Raw genomic sequence first — 14,947 nt, forward strand, 5'->3', positions numbered from 1 at the left:
GGATTTTTCAGCTCTGTGATGGCTCCCAAGTTCACATTGCTAGTATGGGGCTCATACAGGGTCTGTACCTCAGATTTGATGCCAGAGCCCTTTCTTTTGACCTCAAAGATATGAATACTTCTTTCTCCACATTTCTCCTCTTCCTTTATGTAAAGCAACTAGTCTCCAAGTCCTAATGATCCATTTCTCAAAATGGTGCTCTCACTCAGGCCTTGGCCTCGGCAACTCCCACTGCCATTTTAGTAGGACATGCCCCTTAAAGGAAGCCAGTTCGGATTCTGTCACAGCCTCATACTGGTGTCTCTGGCCCTCAGCTCTCTGTCCGATACCAGTAGGTCAGTGAGATGACTTCTTCTGCAGTGCCCTTTGCTCATACTGTTTCTCAATTTAAATCGTCATATCCTTTGTAAACTCCCCTCTCTGGTGGGTAAGGTTCCCCATAATTTGACCTTACCATCTCTACTGAGAACATTTCCACTTTGCTGTGCATTTGGTTAATGCTATTCCTCAAGTCCTGGGTAACTCAGTCTCTTCCCTTTCACTGACAGAAACCGTGTTCATCTTTTAAAGACTTGCTTCAGTCACAGTGACTTTTCCTGAGAATGCAAGCTTGTAGGGATGCAGCATGACTGTCAATGAATCCCACTGTGATACTGCGTTCTGGGTGCTTCTTTTATGTGTCATTTTATCTCCTGCGTTACAGGCACTTGAGGACAGTGCTTTGTTGAGCAGACCATGGCTTTTAGTAAGCTTTTCAGCATTGCCTTTGAAGTAGCACAGTCTTATAAATGAGAGGAAGCAGAAAGATAGTTATGCAATCATGGGACTCTGGCGAGCATCTACTTCAATACTTCTATTTATAGCCAAGGACCCAGAGACCCAGGGAAGGACCATGACAGGGCTCTGATACCTAGTTATCCAACGATCATTTAATCCATCATTAAAGCCATATCATTAAAGTTACTAATAACCCTGCAGGCTGTAGATGGGGCTGTGCTTTGGAAACTTTAATAACTTTGTCAAAAAATGCAGGTTCCAATTCAATAGGTCTGGAGTGGGGCTTGGACTTCTGCACGTTGAACCCTGGGGTCCACGTGTATAAATTTGCCCATATAAAAATTTCCAACTAGAGTGTATATGGTCTGAATGTGTCCTTAAAAGGCTTTGTAAAAACTATTTATTCAATAACCACACAATTAGAAGAAGGATTTCATTACAACAGCATTGACAAAAGGTTTTGTGCTGGAAAGTTAATCTTTAATACAGGAGTTTGGAGAGACAGGACCTTTAAGAGGTAATCAGGTCCTGAGGGCTCTACCTTTCTGAATGGATTAACAGTCTTAGAGCAGGAGTGAGCTCCAGATAGAAAGATACGTTCATTCATCCTCCTTTCTGTGATTGTGTTTACATGTGTACACACATCCTCTTGTCCTACTGAAATTGGAGGAGGCAGCAAGGTGGACCTCACTGGCAGTAAGTTCAGTTTTCAGAACTATAAGAAACTTTAAAAAAAAATTACTCTCAGGCATTCTGTTATAGAAAGGATAAAGACAACGTGTCTGGTGTTTGCTATTGAGTTGATGAGAAGAAAAGCACATTGGCTGCTTTATATAGAAAACAAAGAGAATATAGGGAAGAATTAGGCCACAATCAATAAGAAAGTACAACTAACAAGCTACTCAGGCCTCTCCAGTGACAGTTGGTCAGGACTAATTCTTAAGCCTAACTATCCAGAAGCTTGCAAGAATCACACACACACACCCTGCCCTGGCCCTTGGGTGTTGGCAGTTGTCTATGATTTATTGCACCCGCTCTTGGAGAATAAAAGGCAAGTATTTAAATGGCTCAGTTTGCTACTTTTCTCATTTTTGGTTATTGTTCATCAGATCACATAAATTATTCAGGAGGTAAAAGGATCATTAAATCAGGGGATAAAACATCATTTTAAGGTTATCTGGGGATTTCCATTTTTTAAAGTTCTATTCCTACACACAGAGACTAGGCTGTTCACCAAGCCTCCCAGTTGCTTAGAACAATGACATCATGTGCTGAGTCAGCAGCTTCTCATTCATCATTGGGCCCAAAGCAATTAATCAATTTCTGTTAAATAGTTAATGCTATTTGAAATTAGGAGCTATTTTGGTTTTCATGATAAGTGATTTTAAAGCATTTTAATTTCATTTAATTTTGTTTTATTTTATTTTACTTGTGTAGGGGGTCGGGCAAACGCCATGGTACGTGTGGAGGTCAGAGGATAGCTTGTGAAAATCAGTTCTCTCCTGGGTAATAAACTCAGGTCACAGGCTTGGTGGCGAGCACCTATACCCCAGTCCAAGATAGCATTTTTTTGGTCTTTTTGAGACAGGGTCTCCCTGTAGCCCCAGCTAGCCTGGAACTCACTATGAATACTAGGCTGGCCTAGAACTCACAGAGATCTGCCTGCCTCTGCCTCTGCCTCCTGAGTGCTGGGATTAAAGGCATGTACCACCACGTCTGGTTTCCATGACAGCATTTTTGATGCTTATTGTGAGTCTATTAATTGCTAAGGATCATCTTCTAAATAAAAAGAAATTTCTCTAACATGCAGTTTAAATATGGTCATCTAGGCATTTCTATGGCTTTGTGCTCTGTTTAGAGATTTCTAATCCACTCCAGCATTACATACTGACAACAAGTGCTCATTTGGCCAATGTGAGCATCCTGTCTTGTTAAATGAGATTGATCTTGACTGCTGCATAGGATACCATAATATTAAACTATGAAATGTATAAGACCAAGAAACTCTAAGAAGTGAAAATTGTATACAGATTATTTACATTCACTATACAGCATCTGAGCATGTGTGTGACAGATCTAAGTAAGTTGACTGGTTCTTTAAGTAATATGCTTTTCAATTCTAGCTTAATGGGGGCTGGGGGGACTGACTGGTGTGTTTGTAAAATTATCTGTTCTGCTACCTTACCCTCCCATTTCCACAGGCCTCTAGGCCCCTGATTTATCAAGAGAGAAGCTAAGATCAAATAAATTTCCAATGTCTAGAACTACCCATCCTTTTCCCTTTCTATTGTTGGTGCCCTTGCCTAGTTTTAGGAAGCCTGGGTATGTTGCATAGATGGCTTTTGGAGTATTCTGTGGAAGACAGAAATCAGGTTTTAGTTGAAATTGTATAATTTAATCCATTCTTAGGTACTGAGAAGTTGAATGCATCCAGTGCTATTTTCACACGAAAACATACTTTGATTTCCAAACAACAAATTTAGAATTTTTCTGTAAATGAGACTACCATAGAAGATGGGAGCTTATCTTTCATTTGAATAGCAGAGACCCTCGGTAGCGAAATCTCTGAGGTTAGGTTGTGCCTGACATGGAGGCTCTTTTTGCTTGGCAGGTGGTTTACTTGTTGAACCTCTTCTGTCTGCTTCATTGTAAGAAACGGTACTGCTCACTTATTAGTGCTATGGTGCTCACGGGCTGTCACCAGCACCAGGCAGTACCTTGTTCTTTCCATCACTCCCACAGTGGGCAAAGGCTGGAGGGTGGGGATGCAGCCATCACTGCGTAGAACAGTTGGAGGCTGTTTCCTTCAAAACAAACAAGCAAAAAAGCCTTCCACAGACATTCTCAGCTTGAGCTTTTGCAGAGTATTTTAGCTCTGCTAACTCATCAATCACCTCTGTATACCCAAAGTTTTACCCATGTAACTTTGCCCAGCTGTTTTAATGACAATGTTTTAATGAAAATGGAAATAGGGTACAGAACGATAAATCTGACTACATTCCGGGAAATGTGCGATTACAAATCCTCTCCTTTCACTGCAGTCACTATTAATTCCTGGAAAGAAATGCTTGGTATTTCTTAAGTAGTGTTTGCTTTGATGAATGAGCCTCCAATTGCAAAATCTATTTTCACAGTACCTACAGTGCCTTTCTTTCAGGCTTCAAGTAGGCAATTTGTCCCATTCTCCTTTCTGTTGAGAAGTCTGACAAGCATCATTTCATTTCCTAATTTTTGTAGCCACATAGTTACTTATAATTAAAGCTGTGGCCAAGCACAATATGTCACGTCAGAGTGCCAAGACAATCTGCTGATCCAGGCTTTCCCAGTCCACAGAGCCTTTCGATTTGCAGCCAGAGTTTAATGGTTATGGTGGTTAGTCAGCACAGAAGTCTCACTAGAAAGAAAATATTTGGAATTGCAATCACTCTTATTTAATTCCTTATTTGATGACCACAAAGCTTCGGAAGTGAAAAGTGCCATATTATTTTTGCAGTCAGTCTCCCCATGTTAGATATCAGGTGCTTGAAGGGCAAATGAAGATAACTCAAAACTAAAGATTGAGAAGTAATATAAAACTCCACCAAACAGATGAATAGGTCACGGGGGTAGGGGGAACTCTATGAAATTTCTGCCAGAATTACTTAGCATAACATTTTCTAGAAGCAAGGAGGTAGGATGGTTTCTTGGAGGAAGTTTGACGTCTCTTTTAATAAACTGTGATTACGATGGGAAATAAACTATCTATTTTAGCTTGATTCTCAATTTCAGAAAGACCATTCGAACGTGCCGTCAGTTCAGTAGCCTTCAGAGCCCAAGGTGAAAATTGGAAATCAGTGGAAAATTACAAGGTCTCTCAGCAACCTAACCATGCTGTGGGGTTGGTTAGCCTAGTGCAGTGGCTGGTCATTTGCCTGTGTGAAGAGGGAATCATTTAATTTCCCGTTTGACGTGTGTCAGTCAATGAGTCCCAGATCAAATTTATAGAATGCAAAGATAGACAAATGTTTAAACCTCAAATTAAATTCCCAAAACTCTCTAACAGTACGTGGTTGCAAATGTCATACTGACAAGAGGAGAGACCTCCCTTGAGGCGTGCCCTCATTCCCCAGTGTTCAGAGAACAAGACTTCCATTCTGACGGAGCCAATAGAGCTTTCAGTATGGAAACTAGGACTCAGAATAATTATCTGAATTATATGAAAACTATACTAAGGGACTCTACCTGATCTAATAAGCAGAGGAAATAGCAAGGAAAAACCTGAAGAGAATTATGAGACCGACTTGAGAGGCTTACTGCCCTCTCATGCCCTTAATTAGGTTAGGAAGTACCTGGCCCACAAGTCAGCTCAGCATTAATTGGAAGAGATGATTTGTAAGGAAGACTCAGTCTGTATTCAAGTCTGTATTCTGCTCCCTTTGTAAATAATGGAGCCCTCGATAGAGGAGGGTTTCTGGGAAATTTAATCATGTCTGCTGACAGGGCCAACTTGCTCCTACTCTCTAAGGCAGTTTGTAAATTATGGGATGTCCCAATGAGCTGTTTGGTCTTCAGAGAGTCCAAGATGGGCTTTTTGGTGTTGTCTGGTAGGATACAGCCTGGGAATGGGAGGGAAGTCAGAGTCCTCCACTCACGGTCACCCTATCTCCTTCCCGTGTCATGTGTCTTTCTGAAAAGTGTTGGTTTCACTGCTGGTTCACTGTGGCTTGTCAAGATTGGACACTGATTTTTTAAAAACCACCAAGCACTTGGAAGATATTGATAAAGGAATTCTGTTAGCCTAGATGTAATTTTACAAAGACCTCTTCCTGCTCAGAGCTTTTAAGTCTAATTAGCCTCATTAAATATTACTCATTTTATCATTCTACTACAAAAATTTCAAAACCTTATAAAAGATCTAGAGACGTAATAGTAATTAGCTTCCTTGAAGTTACCTACAAATATCTTCCCATATAAAACACTGCCTGTCATCTGTTGTAGACACACATGACAAGAGAAAAGAAAGCCAGAATAGAAAGGGAGTTGTTAGGAGGCTGGGTTCTAGAACTTTCTCCTATAAAGCTAATTTAATTACTTTGGGTTCCAGTTACCTCATCTATAACATAGGTTGAAAGTATGGAGAGTAATTTTTTTTCAAGCTGGGCTAAACAAGTGGACTAACATTAGTAGCATCCAGAAAATTTTCAATGCCCAAGTTCTATTGCAGGCTAATAAATGAGACTCAGAAATGATTCTTTGGTGTGGGCATTTGTAATGACCTTCCAGGTTACTCTGAGCCCCCAAGTCAAGAATTACTGCATGCAATCCCTAAAGTATTTTTGATGTATAAAGGCCTATGACATATTGCTGTCTTGCATATGTGGTAGGACAGATACCTAGATAATTACTCAAATGACTGGCAGCATTTTCTTAATAATCTCTTCTTCCTGATGCTTGCCTCATTGTGTCCAGTACATCTTGACATTCAGAAGATGTTAGAGCAACATCCTGGGCTTCCTTGACGGAAAAATTAATGGTGTATTTTACCTTGAACATCTTTTTAAAAAGTCAATTTGCCCCTAGAGTATTTTGATGACTTTGTTGAAAAATCACTTCAGCCAGGCATGGTGGTGCACACCTTTAATCCCAGCACTCAGGAGGCAGAGGCAGGCGATCTCTGTGAGTTCAAAGCCAGCCTGGTCTCCATAGTGAATCCAGGACAACTAGGGCTACAGGGAGACCCTGTCTCAAAAAGACAAAAAAAAAAAAAAAAAAAAAAAAAAAAAAATCACTTCAACCTGTAGTACTCTGTCAGAAGCATGGGCCAAAGGCACATTAAGGTTACTGGCCTGGCTGACGGCAGTTTGGGTGAATAATTAACCATGCTGTGCCCTCGTGAAGACTGGCTTCTTTCACAGGTACTGAGCTCCTCTGTCCCAACTGCATGCTGATTTGCTCAAGAGACTGAGAAGCAAGGGAGGCCAGAGTTGGCTCCCATCCTCTACCCTGACTCATGAAACGAGGCCACATCACTTCTTTGTCTAGAGAAGAGAAGGAGAATAACTCCAGGGCAGGCTTTCAAAGTGCACAAGATGCTTGTTAGTTTCTGAACGAATCGTGGGGATTTCCACTTGTTAGACATCCAGTAATAATGAAAAGGAAAACTGGTCTTCATTAGGCTAGCTAGACTTGGATAGAAAGAAAGGGTTGCCTTTGGAGTGGCTGCCATCAGACCACCTAGGATGTGCCTAACATCTGGGTTGGCATCACAAGTATGTGGTCAGCAGTGACACTGTTCCAGAGGGGTTTGGGGTTCACTGCACTGCTTGGGTTCACTGCCCTGTGCTTTTGTCTTGAAATTCTTAATATTTGAGGGCTGGGATATTAACCCAGTGCTACATACTTGCCTACCATGCACAAGGCTCTAAGTTTCAACACAGCTCTGAACAACATCCTTAACATTGTATTAGATAAGTGAAGTCTAAGGGACCAGTGTAACTCTTACAGGGGCCAGGAATCTCCACTCACACAGTCCCTCATCTCACTTTCTTGCTGCCACCAAGATGGGTCTGTGTCCTGCAGTGCTTTGTGGTGAGGAGATAAATCAGCCTCTCTGCCACTGTGCTTCATGATTGATTTGAGAGGTTGACTCATCTTAGATACTGAGCACATCCTAGTGTACAGATTCCAGTAGTTTGGTGTGGGGCAGCTCTCTATGGAGAGATAGAGCTTCCAGTCATGAAGGGGAGACTGATTTCTTAAAGAGGCCCTACATTTACATTTTGTGCTGGGCCCATTTCATGGCATTGCCTTTCCCCAGCCTGCTCACCATCCCAAACTTCCAGGCTCTGCAGAAGCAGGTGGGCCTGAGAGGGGCTATCAGTGTCCATGGGTGCCTGCATCTAAGGTCAACCAGGAGACTATAGAGGTTGACCTTCTGGAATGATATAAAAAGTACGAACTGAAAATGTGCTTTAATTTTATAAAGTGATAAAGACATATAAATCAAAAGAGTATTCTTCGAAGATGAGTCAATTTTTTTCAATTTCTTTAAGAGCCTAGGGAAAATAAGAAGGACAATAGTAACAATGTAACTAGTAACACACCTATAGTGTGTCTGGCATTGTGCTGCTGTCTATACCTGTCATCTTATTTAACGCTGGGGTACCAACAATGTGTACATCAGAATGATTTACTGAAGGCAAGTGGATGTAAGCAACGTGTGTCCATGTCACACAGCCTTTATGTGACAGCTGTAGGATGAGCTTGGACTAAATTCCAAATCCAGAGTCCACACTCTCCACTAGTCTCCATTCTTCTAGATGTTTCAGTAGTGGAAAACTCTATCTTTCAGACAATAGACTGGATTCATAAAAAACCGACAGAAGTTAGTTATTTGTATGTAAGCTCTAAATTTTATAATTTTATGTACTTGAGGTAAGTTTCTATCAAAACTATAATTGGTAGAAATACAGACTGCTTTTTTCCTATGATCCAGGAGTTACTTGAGGTCAGTTCCCAAAAGACAGATCGGTGTTCTTGGACTATGGTGTCATTGTTGTATTGAAGGTCTCTCAGGCAGCTGGCTTTCTAGGCTCACTTACAAGCATATTCACATTCCATATTTGACACTGAACATTAGCAATGGGAAGGGTGACCAGGTGCTTCCCCCAGGCCCGCTGGGCTCATAACAAGATGATTTGGCACCATTCAAGTACCCTGTGCATGTGCTGGGTACCCTAATCTACCATCATTACTGCCCAGCTAGCTGCTTTATAACATAACACTGTTCTTACAAAGATAATGTAGTTTTAATGCATGGATCCAGAGGAGCCACACTATATATACCTCAATGCCACATCATGAATGAGGACTTTTGTAACTTGGGAAACATTCATAATCTTGTGTGGGTGAATATAGCCCTTAAGTGGGTAAGAGAGGTGAGCACCTTCAATTTCCCTCACTTTGTATGGGGTTAGTTAAACCATTCTTTAATTCAAAATATAACTCAAACTTAACTTTCCTTGGAAGAACTATGAGATTAGCTTGATCAGCCATTCATGATAAAGAAATTACTGTGGAGCTAGGAGTGGGGCAGAGGAGAAAGGAAGGGAAGAGTAAAAAGACAAAATGAGAGGTGGCTTCATTGCAGTTTGGGACTAACTCCTGTGAAGTGACTCACCTTGAACTTTGTAATACGCTGTTGTCAGTGGAATTACCCTCCAACACTACACAGTAGCGTCCCAAAGAGAGGCCATCTCTGACTGCTTCACCCTCAACTAACTCTCTTAACAATTAGACACAAGCTTGCTGGACTGCACAACTTTCAGAATTTTAAAACACGTGCTATACTTTGTTCCTTGAAAAAAATCTGTAAGCTATAACGAAAGTAATCCACAAGAACTGGGCTTTCCAAGTACAACAGTTGAGAACAAAATTTATATATTTCCTAAGTCCTCTTTAAAATACTTTCCTTTCTACTGAGAATGAACACAGCTGCATGGAGAGAAAACATCTGATAAAAATGACAAAATCTCTGTTAGAACCAGGAAGGAAACAGGCTAGATGATCATTTCTACCTTGAATTGGGAGAAATGCTACGGATACAGAGAACAAAGCAGAAACCTAAGGGCAACTTTTTTTTTTTTTCCACCAAAGCTAAAGGCAAGATTTTTCTAAAATGTCTAAAAGGATGCAACACAGAGACTAACACCGTAAAGAGTAAATAACTGTAGGAAATGAACCAGACACAAAGACAAATACCATGTTTTCTGTCATCTATGAACGCTAAACTAGAGTAGTGGATGTACCAATGTGGGAAGGTGAATATGAAGTTGAGTTTGTACGCATGTATGGACGCAACACTGAGCCACACGATCATATAAATAAAATAGAAATTGTTGAAAGATAGCTTTTATCTTACTAATAATACTCACTTGTTTGATCTCATTACTAATTATTTTTAAAGTCCTGGGGAAGGTTTTCTTTCCCTATTTTATAGAGCAGGAGGTAAGGCACAGGGGAAGGTAATTTGATCAGGACACCCCACTGGGAAGAGGCATAGATGAGGCTAGTCTGAAACCTGAATCCCGGGCTTTTAGCCATTCCTTGGCAGGATATGAAATCGTATCTGGGAATGAGTGACTGGCTTTTTGATTACCATGGCTTTGTTGGAATGGCCGCCTCCTTGGAACTCAATGGTCCCAAAAGCATCCGTTGGGCTGAGCTGAGTGTGTTTGCTGATGGACCACTTCTCAGACTGGATGTCATTTCGGGAGAGGCGACTCTCATTTTTCTCATTCTGAAGCACAGAGATACTGGGAGTAAGTCCGACATGCTGGCCTATCAGACGCCCACAGCAACACCTATAACAAAAGAGTTTAAAGTGAACCCCTAGTGTCTGCAGGTACTAGAGTACACACAGGCAACCTGCTGCAGAAACCTACAGTCCACACTGACCTATTTCAATGAGTGTCAGGTGAAATCCCAGAATGCAGACATATGAGGGAAACTGAGGCCTCCTGTGACACCAGTATGTCCAGCTCTTTTCTCCTGTCCCCCGTCTTTTACCTGTATCAGCATGCTTCCTGCCTGTCCCCGACATCTTTTGTACTTAACATATTGTTTGGGACAGGATGACTTGAATAAAACTTCCCTAAAATTTTCCACTTCTTACTCCTTCTATCTCTCAAGAAGGACACCGAAGAGCTTCAAGGGAAGAATTTTAACAGGCACATTTAAAGGCACTCACTTATACGTGAGTCACCAACTTGACATTTGCTGTCAAATATGCGATTCTGAGAATAAAAATCTACAGGCTTAAGTGTTCTTGAAGAAACAATGAAAAAATATTGAAGAGATATTTGAGAACTTAAAATTTGTTCCCTCTACCATCAAAATGTCCTTCATATTTTATGACTACCACTATTACAATTATTAGTAATAACAGTTGCATAGCTATTCTCTTAAACACTAACAATTAGCATCCACTTTATGATGAAACATGGTCGTGATGAAGGCTAAGCAATCTGTTCAGTGTCATATATTTGGTCTATGGCTATACAAGCTAAATTTGAAGCCACTCTTTAGAACTGCCCATTCAGAGAGGCAGGTGTGTAACACCAGCTTCCCAATTTACATACTGCTGATTTTCAGGAAGCAAGAAAACTATGAGTACTGTACTGAGGGATATGAGAGTCTACACCTGAATTAATCCACTAGGAGACTTTTATTTTAAAATAAATTTTCTACTACAATAGAGTGTGCTGGTATAAATGAATTTATATTTCTGACAGAATACTTGGATGGAAAAATAAACAATCATCAAAAAATGTAATCTACTATCATATACAGGGATTGATTCCTTCTGCTGTGGTGGACCTGTTAATTGCCTAATAATTATTAGCTGCAGGAAGGCATATTACATATTACATGTATATATATATATATATGGTTTCTTCAGAAGTATCCTTTAATTTGACCATGGTTCCTTTGCAGCAGGGAGTAATGATCATAGCAGTCTAACCCTATCATTACTACTTTACATTCTTAATATAATAAAGACAACAAGATTACCTATGGGGGTCTTTGGTGCTGGGTATGATATGAACACATTCTCTTTTATAAAATGCTCTTTCAATCCAGGATTTCTGAGCCTGAAAGAAAGAGGAAAGAGAAATATAACTTTTAAATATTTTTGACTAGGAACAACATTGTATAATCACATAATAAACTAGCATATTGTAAGCTTATTCCACCCCGAATATAATAAAACCAACCATTCTCAGAACCTATTAATTGGGTTAACATTATAAGATTGAGAAGCAAAGGAAAAGGCCAGGTTGAAAGTACAGTAGTACTGGGACCATGTACACATTCATAATGGTTTCTAAAGACAGAAACACGATGCTACGCACAAAGAATGAATTTGAGGGGCAGGACATGATGCTTATAACCTTACAGAAAAACCAGGCTTCAACAGTAAGAGGAAACACATCTAAATTAGTGTAAGGTTTTAAGGGCCAAGGCTTCCATTCAATTTCCCTTTCAGAAAAAAAGGAAGGTGGCAGGAGGAACCCCAGCTCAAAGGCCTGCTACATCATTAAGGTTCCTAAAATCGAAGTTAGTGATACTTAAGAACAGAGTGGGAGAAGGAAGTGGGAAGAGGAAGGAACATTAATGTCTTGGTTGAAGTCCCAGCTCTGGCAGGGGATGCTTGTGAAGGAAGCTGGCACTTTCCTTCATATCCCACATTCACCTGCAGAAAATACAGTTTCTTGGAAAAGGTGTTATAGGGACTGTCCACCCAGAAACCCTGCCATTGAGATTGGGTTCTCAGAAAGACCAAGAGCATTCCAGCAAACTGAAGGATCTTTGTTGCAAAGCAGAGTGTCTTCTGGGTGTGTCCAATCTGTGGCCTGTGCCGCATTACTCCACAAGTAAGAACACAGTCTAACACATTTGTCAGCGACACCATGATGTGTCAATGTCAGAAGGCTGGATACCTTGGACCCCTTCCTTCACAAACATTTGAAACAGTATTCTCCATGAAGTCCAGTAAGCTGTGTGGAAGATTCCTTTCATGAGTATTGAAGTGGAAGTTACTACGGTATCATCTCACTCACTCAGTACCACTTCTAAATTCATATTCTTAAGATATTCAGGCCCAAGGCACAATGGAGCATTTACTTGACCTGCGTCAATCACTGGTGGGAACGGTCACCAGTCCCGTGCTTGTTGACTGTAATTAGTCCTGATTCCGTCTGGTATACACAGGGTTGTATAGGCTGTGTAAGTTCTGGTGTGCACTGACTTCCTTGATCTCACACAGTCGAGGTCTACGTAAGCACATGATCTCTACAGAAATAGTTCCTTATACTTGTGACAATGCACATTCCTCACATGGGCACATGGGGGATGACTGAGGACCACCGAGGCACTGCATCCTTTTTGGTAATGGTCACAGTCAGTTCACTTAATTTCTGGGTATTGCTACATAGTCTGTGTGAAAGAGAGCAAGTAGCCCACACTGCCTTGGAGACCTGTGGGTCCAGGTGGACCCCTCCACCCTCATGCACACAGGTGAAATTGCAGTTCTCTTTTCAGGAGGACATGAAAAAAAAAATCTGTTTTCAAGGATTTTTCTTCTTAAACCTGCAGGAAAGGCTAGTGGCTCTTTGCAACAGAATAAGCTCAATAGCCAAGATAACCAGACTTTATCTTTGTAAAAAGCCTGTAAGTTAAACTATTCATGGCCCGCGGTTTTCCCGAAACACTGAATACTTTTGTTGATATTATCTCTTGGCAGAAAGAGGGCAAACTGTTCCTCACTGGACATTTGAAACCCACTTTCCTACACCTTGGGGATCAGAAAAGGGAGAATGTTCTTTACCCTTTTGTAGCCCATTCTGGCCAGCCTTCAAAAGAGGCTTCGATAAGTGCTGATCAATCCTCGTGGAGAGGAAGTTGGAAAAGTACCAATATGGATAGGATGTGAGGTCTACAGCTGAGAAGATGACATTAGTGGGGTTCTGAGAGATGGAGAAAGTTATGAAGTCTTCGACCTTCAGTTCTCCTCATTTGTATATTGGCACAACAGTAATGTCTGACACACTGGGTTGTTATTATTTTGGGGATACCATGCTCCACTTCAAGAAGAGGGACCGATCTTGGGTTGATTTTTGTTGTTGCTGTTGTTGTTGTTGTTTGTTTGCTTATTAAGACAGAGTTTCACTCTGTGGGCCTGACAATTACTCTGTAGTTTAGGCTGGCCTGGAACTTGCAGCAGTCACCTGATTTAGCTTCCCAAGTACTGAGGTTAAGGTACGTACCACCATGTTGGGCTCCTGGGCTGATTCTGATACTGTAGGTTCATGTGGAAGGCCAGTTGAAGGTGCTAGGGAATTCTTGTAGCAATGACCTAGGTTGTTCCCCCTTTATGTTAGGAACCATAAAGCACTGAACTGGCCACCAACAGGATACACAGAAAAATTACAAAACTTCTCTGAGCCTTGAACAGCATATAGATTCTGAATGACTCTGTGTGTGTGTATGTGTGTGTGTGTGTGTGTGTGTGTGTGTGTGTGTGTGTGTGGTTGGGGGTTGAGGGGGTTAATAGGGGCTGTGATCATCAGACGAAGTAATTCACCTAAAACACCTGGAACACAGTAGGGGCTTAACAGGGACGCAGAGAGGCTAGCATTTCTTAAGGATTCATTATATGTGCCACCTCTACAGATCATCAGAAGAGGGCTGATGGGGAAGGACAATTGATTGTTACATTCATTTTACCAGTGGAAAGACGATACCAGGGAGATGCAGCTAGTGAGTCCCAAAGCCAAGGTTTGAACTTGAGCAGTCTGGCTCTGGGTCCACATTCTCATCCCTTGCTATACCGTCTCTCCAGATGAGACACAGTGTTGGTACTAAACATACTTAATGTGGGCGGTGTCTGCCGAGAGGCCTTTGGCATTTGAACCACACTGGATTCCTAGTAGAAGGTGGAGAACTAGTTCTGACTTGTACCTTTCCCTTCCCCATCTCCATTCCAGTCCTTTCACATGGAGGAATGAACTTTCTCCTATCTGTTCTTTGTCTCTCCTTGGGGGCAATGGATGGGGTGATAACTTAGGAAGACTTCAATATACAATACAGAAGTTAAAGCGATGGGGGCAGGCGTGTCATTATCTCAGCTCTGGTAAAGCAGTGAAATCACAATAGGACTCTCAACTCTAGAATCTGAGCGGCCTTGAACATGAATTAGACTTTTCAAGGACACTTTCATTATTTGTTTCAATTTGGAAGGGCCTGCAAGTTCAGTAAGATGGTGTGTGGACAAAATTACTACATATAGATAGCCAATTTGCTTGTTAGTCTTTTAGTGTAAGATAATTTGACTGTGTGCAGTTCAGCAACTTAATTACCTTCCTAAAGGAGAAAAGCTACCTGTTTGTTAGTGAATGGATAAGAACCAGTTTCTAATTCTTAGTATTTGGAAATTAATCAGTTTCTTTGTCAAGGTGCAACTGGGAGGGAAAGAAAGGTGAAGTAAAAAGATGTCCTCATCATCCACAATTAAGTTGGATTTCTCTTGTTTGTGAGAAGAGTATAATGTATCACTGAGAGAACACATGAATAGCACACGAATTAGGAATCCTCCTAAATATGCACAATTGCCTGCTCTCTTCTGGGATTT

The 14,947-nt window shown here is 41.1% G+C and overlaps 1 protein-coding gene across 22 annotated transcripts in view; it reads right to left on the reverse strand.

The window, feature by feature from the left end:
* Trpm3 (transient receptor potential cation channel subfamily M member 3) overlaps window positions 1-14,947 on the reverse strand; it is a 559,244-nt gene that overhangs the window by 292,422 nt on the left and 251,875 nt on the right. For all 22 annotated transcript variants that reach the window (XM_008842767.1, XM_008842777.2, XM_008842766.1 and 19 more), the window contains exons 2-3: window positions 11,329-11,408; window positions 9,914-10,118 (exon numbers count right to left, since the gene is read on the reverse strand). In XM_008842767.1, coding sequence (XP_008840989.1) covers window positions 9,914-10,118; window positions 11,329-11,408 — 285 coding nt within the window. The remainder of the gene's footprint in view (window positions 1-9,913; window positions 10,119-11,328; window positions 11,409-14,947) is intronic.

This window comes from Nannospalax galili, unplaced genomic scaffold (assembly GCF_000622305.1).
Source record: "Nannospalax galili isolate Female #2095 unplaced genomic scaffold, S.galili_v1.0 scaffold761, whole genome shotgun sequence".
NCBI classification, from domain to species: domain Eukaryota; kingdom Metazoa; phylum Chordata; class Mammalia; order Rodentia; family Spalacidae; genus Nannospalax; species Nannospalax galili.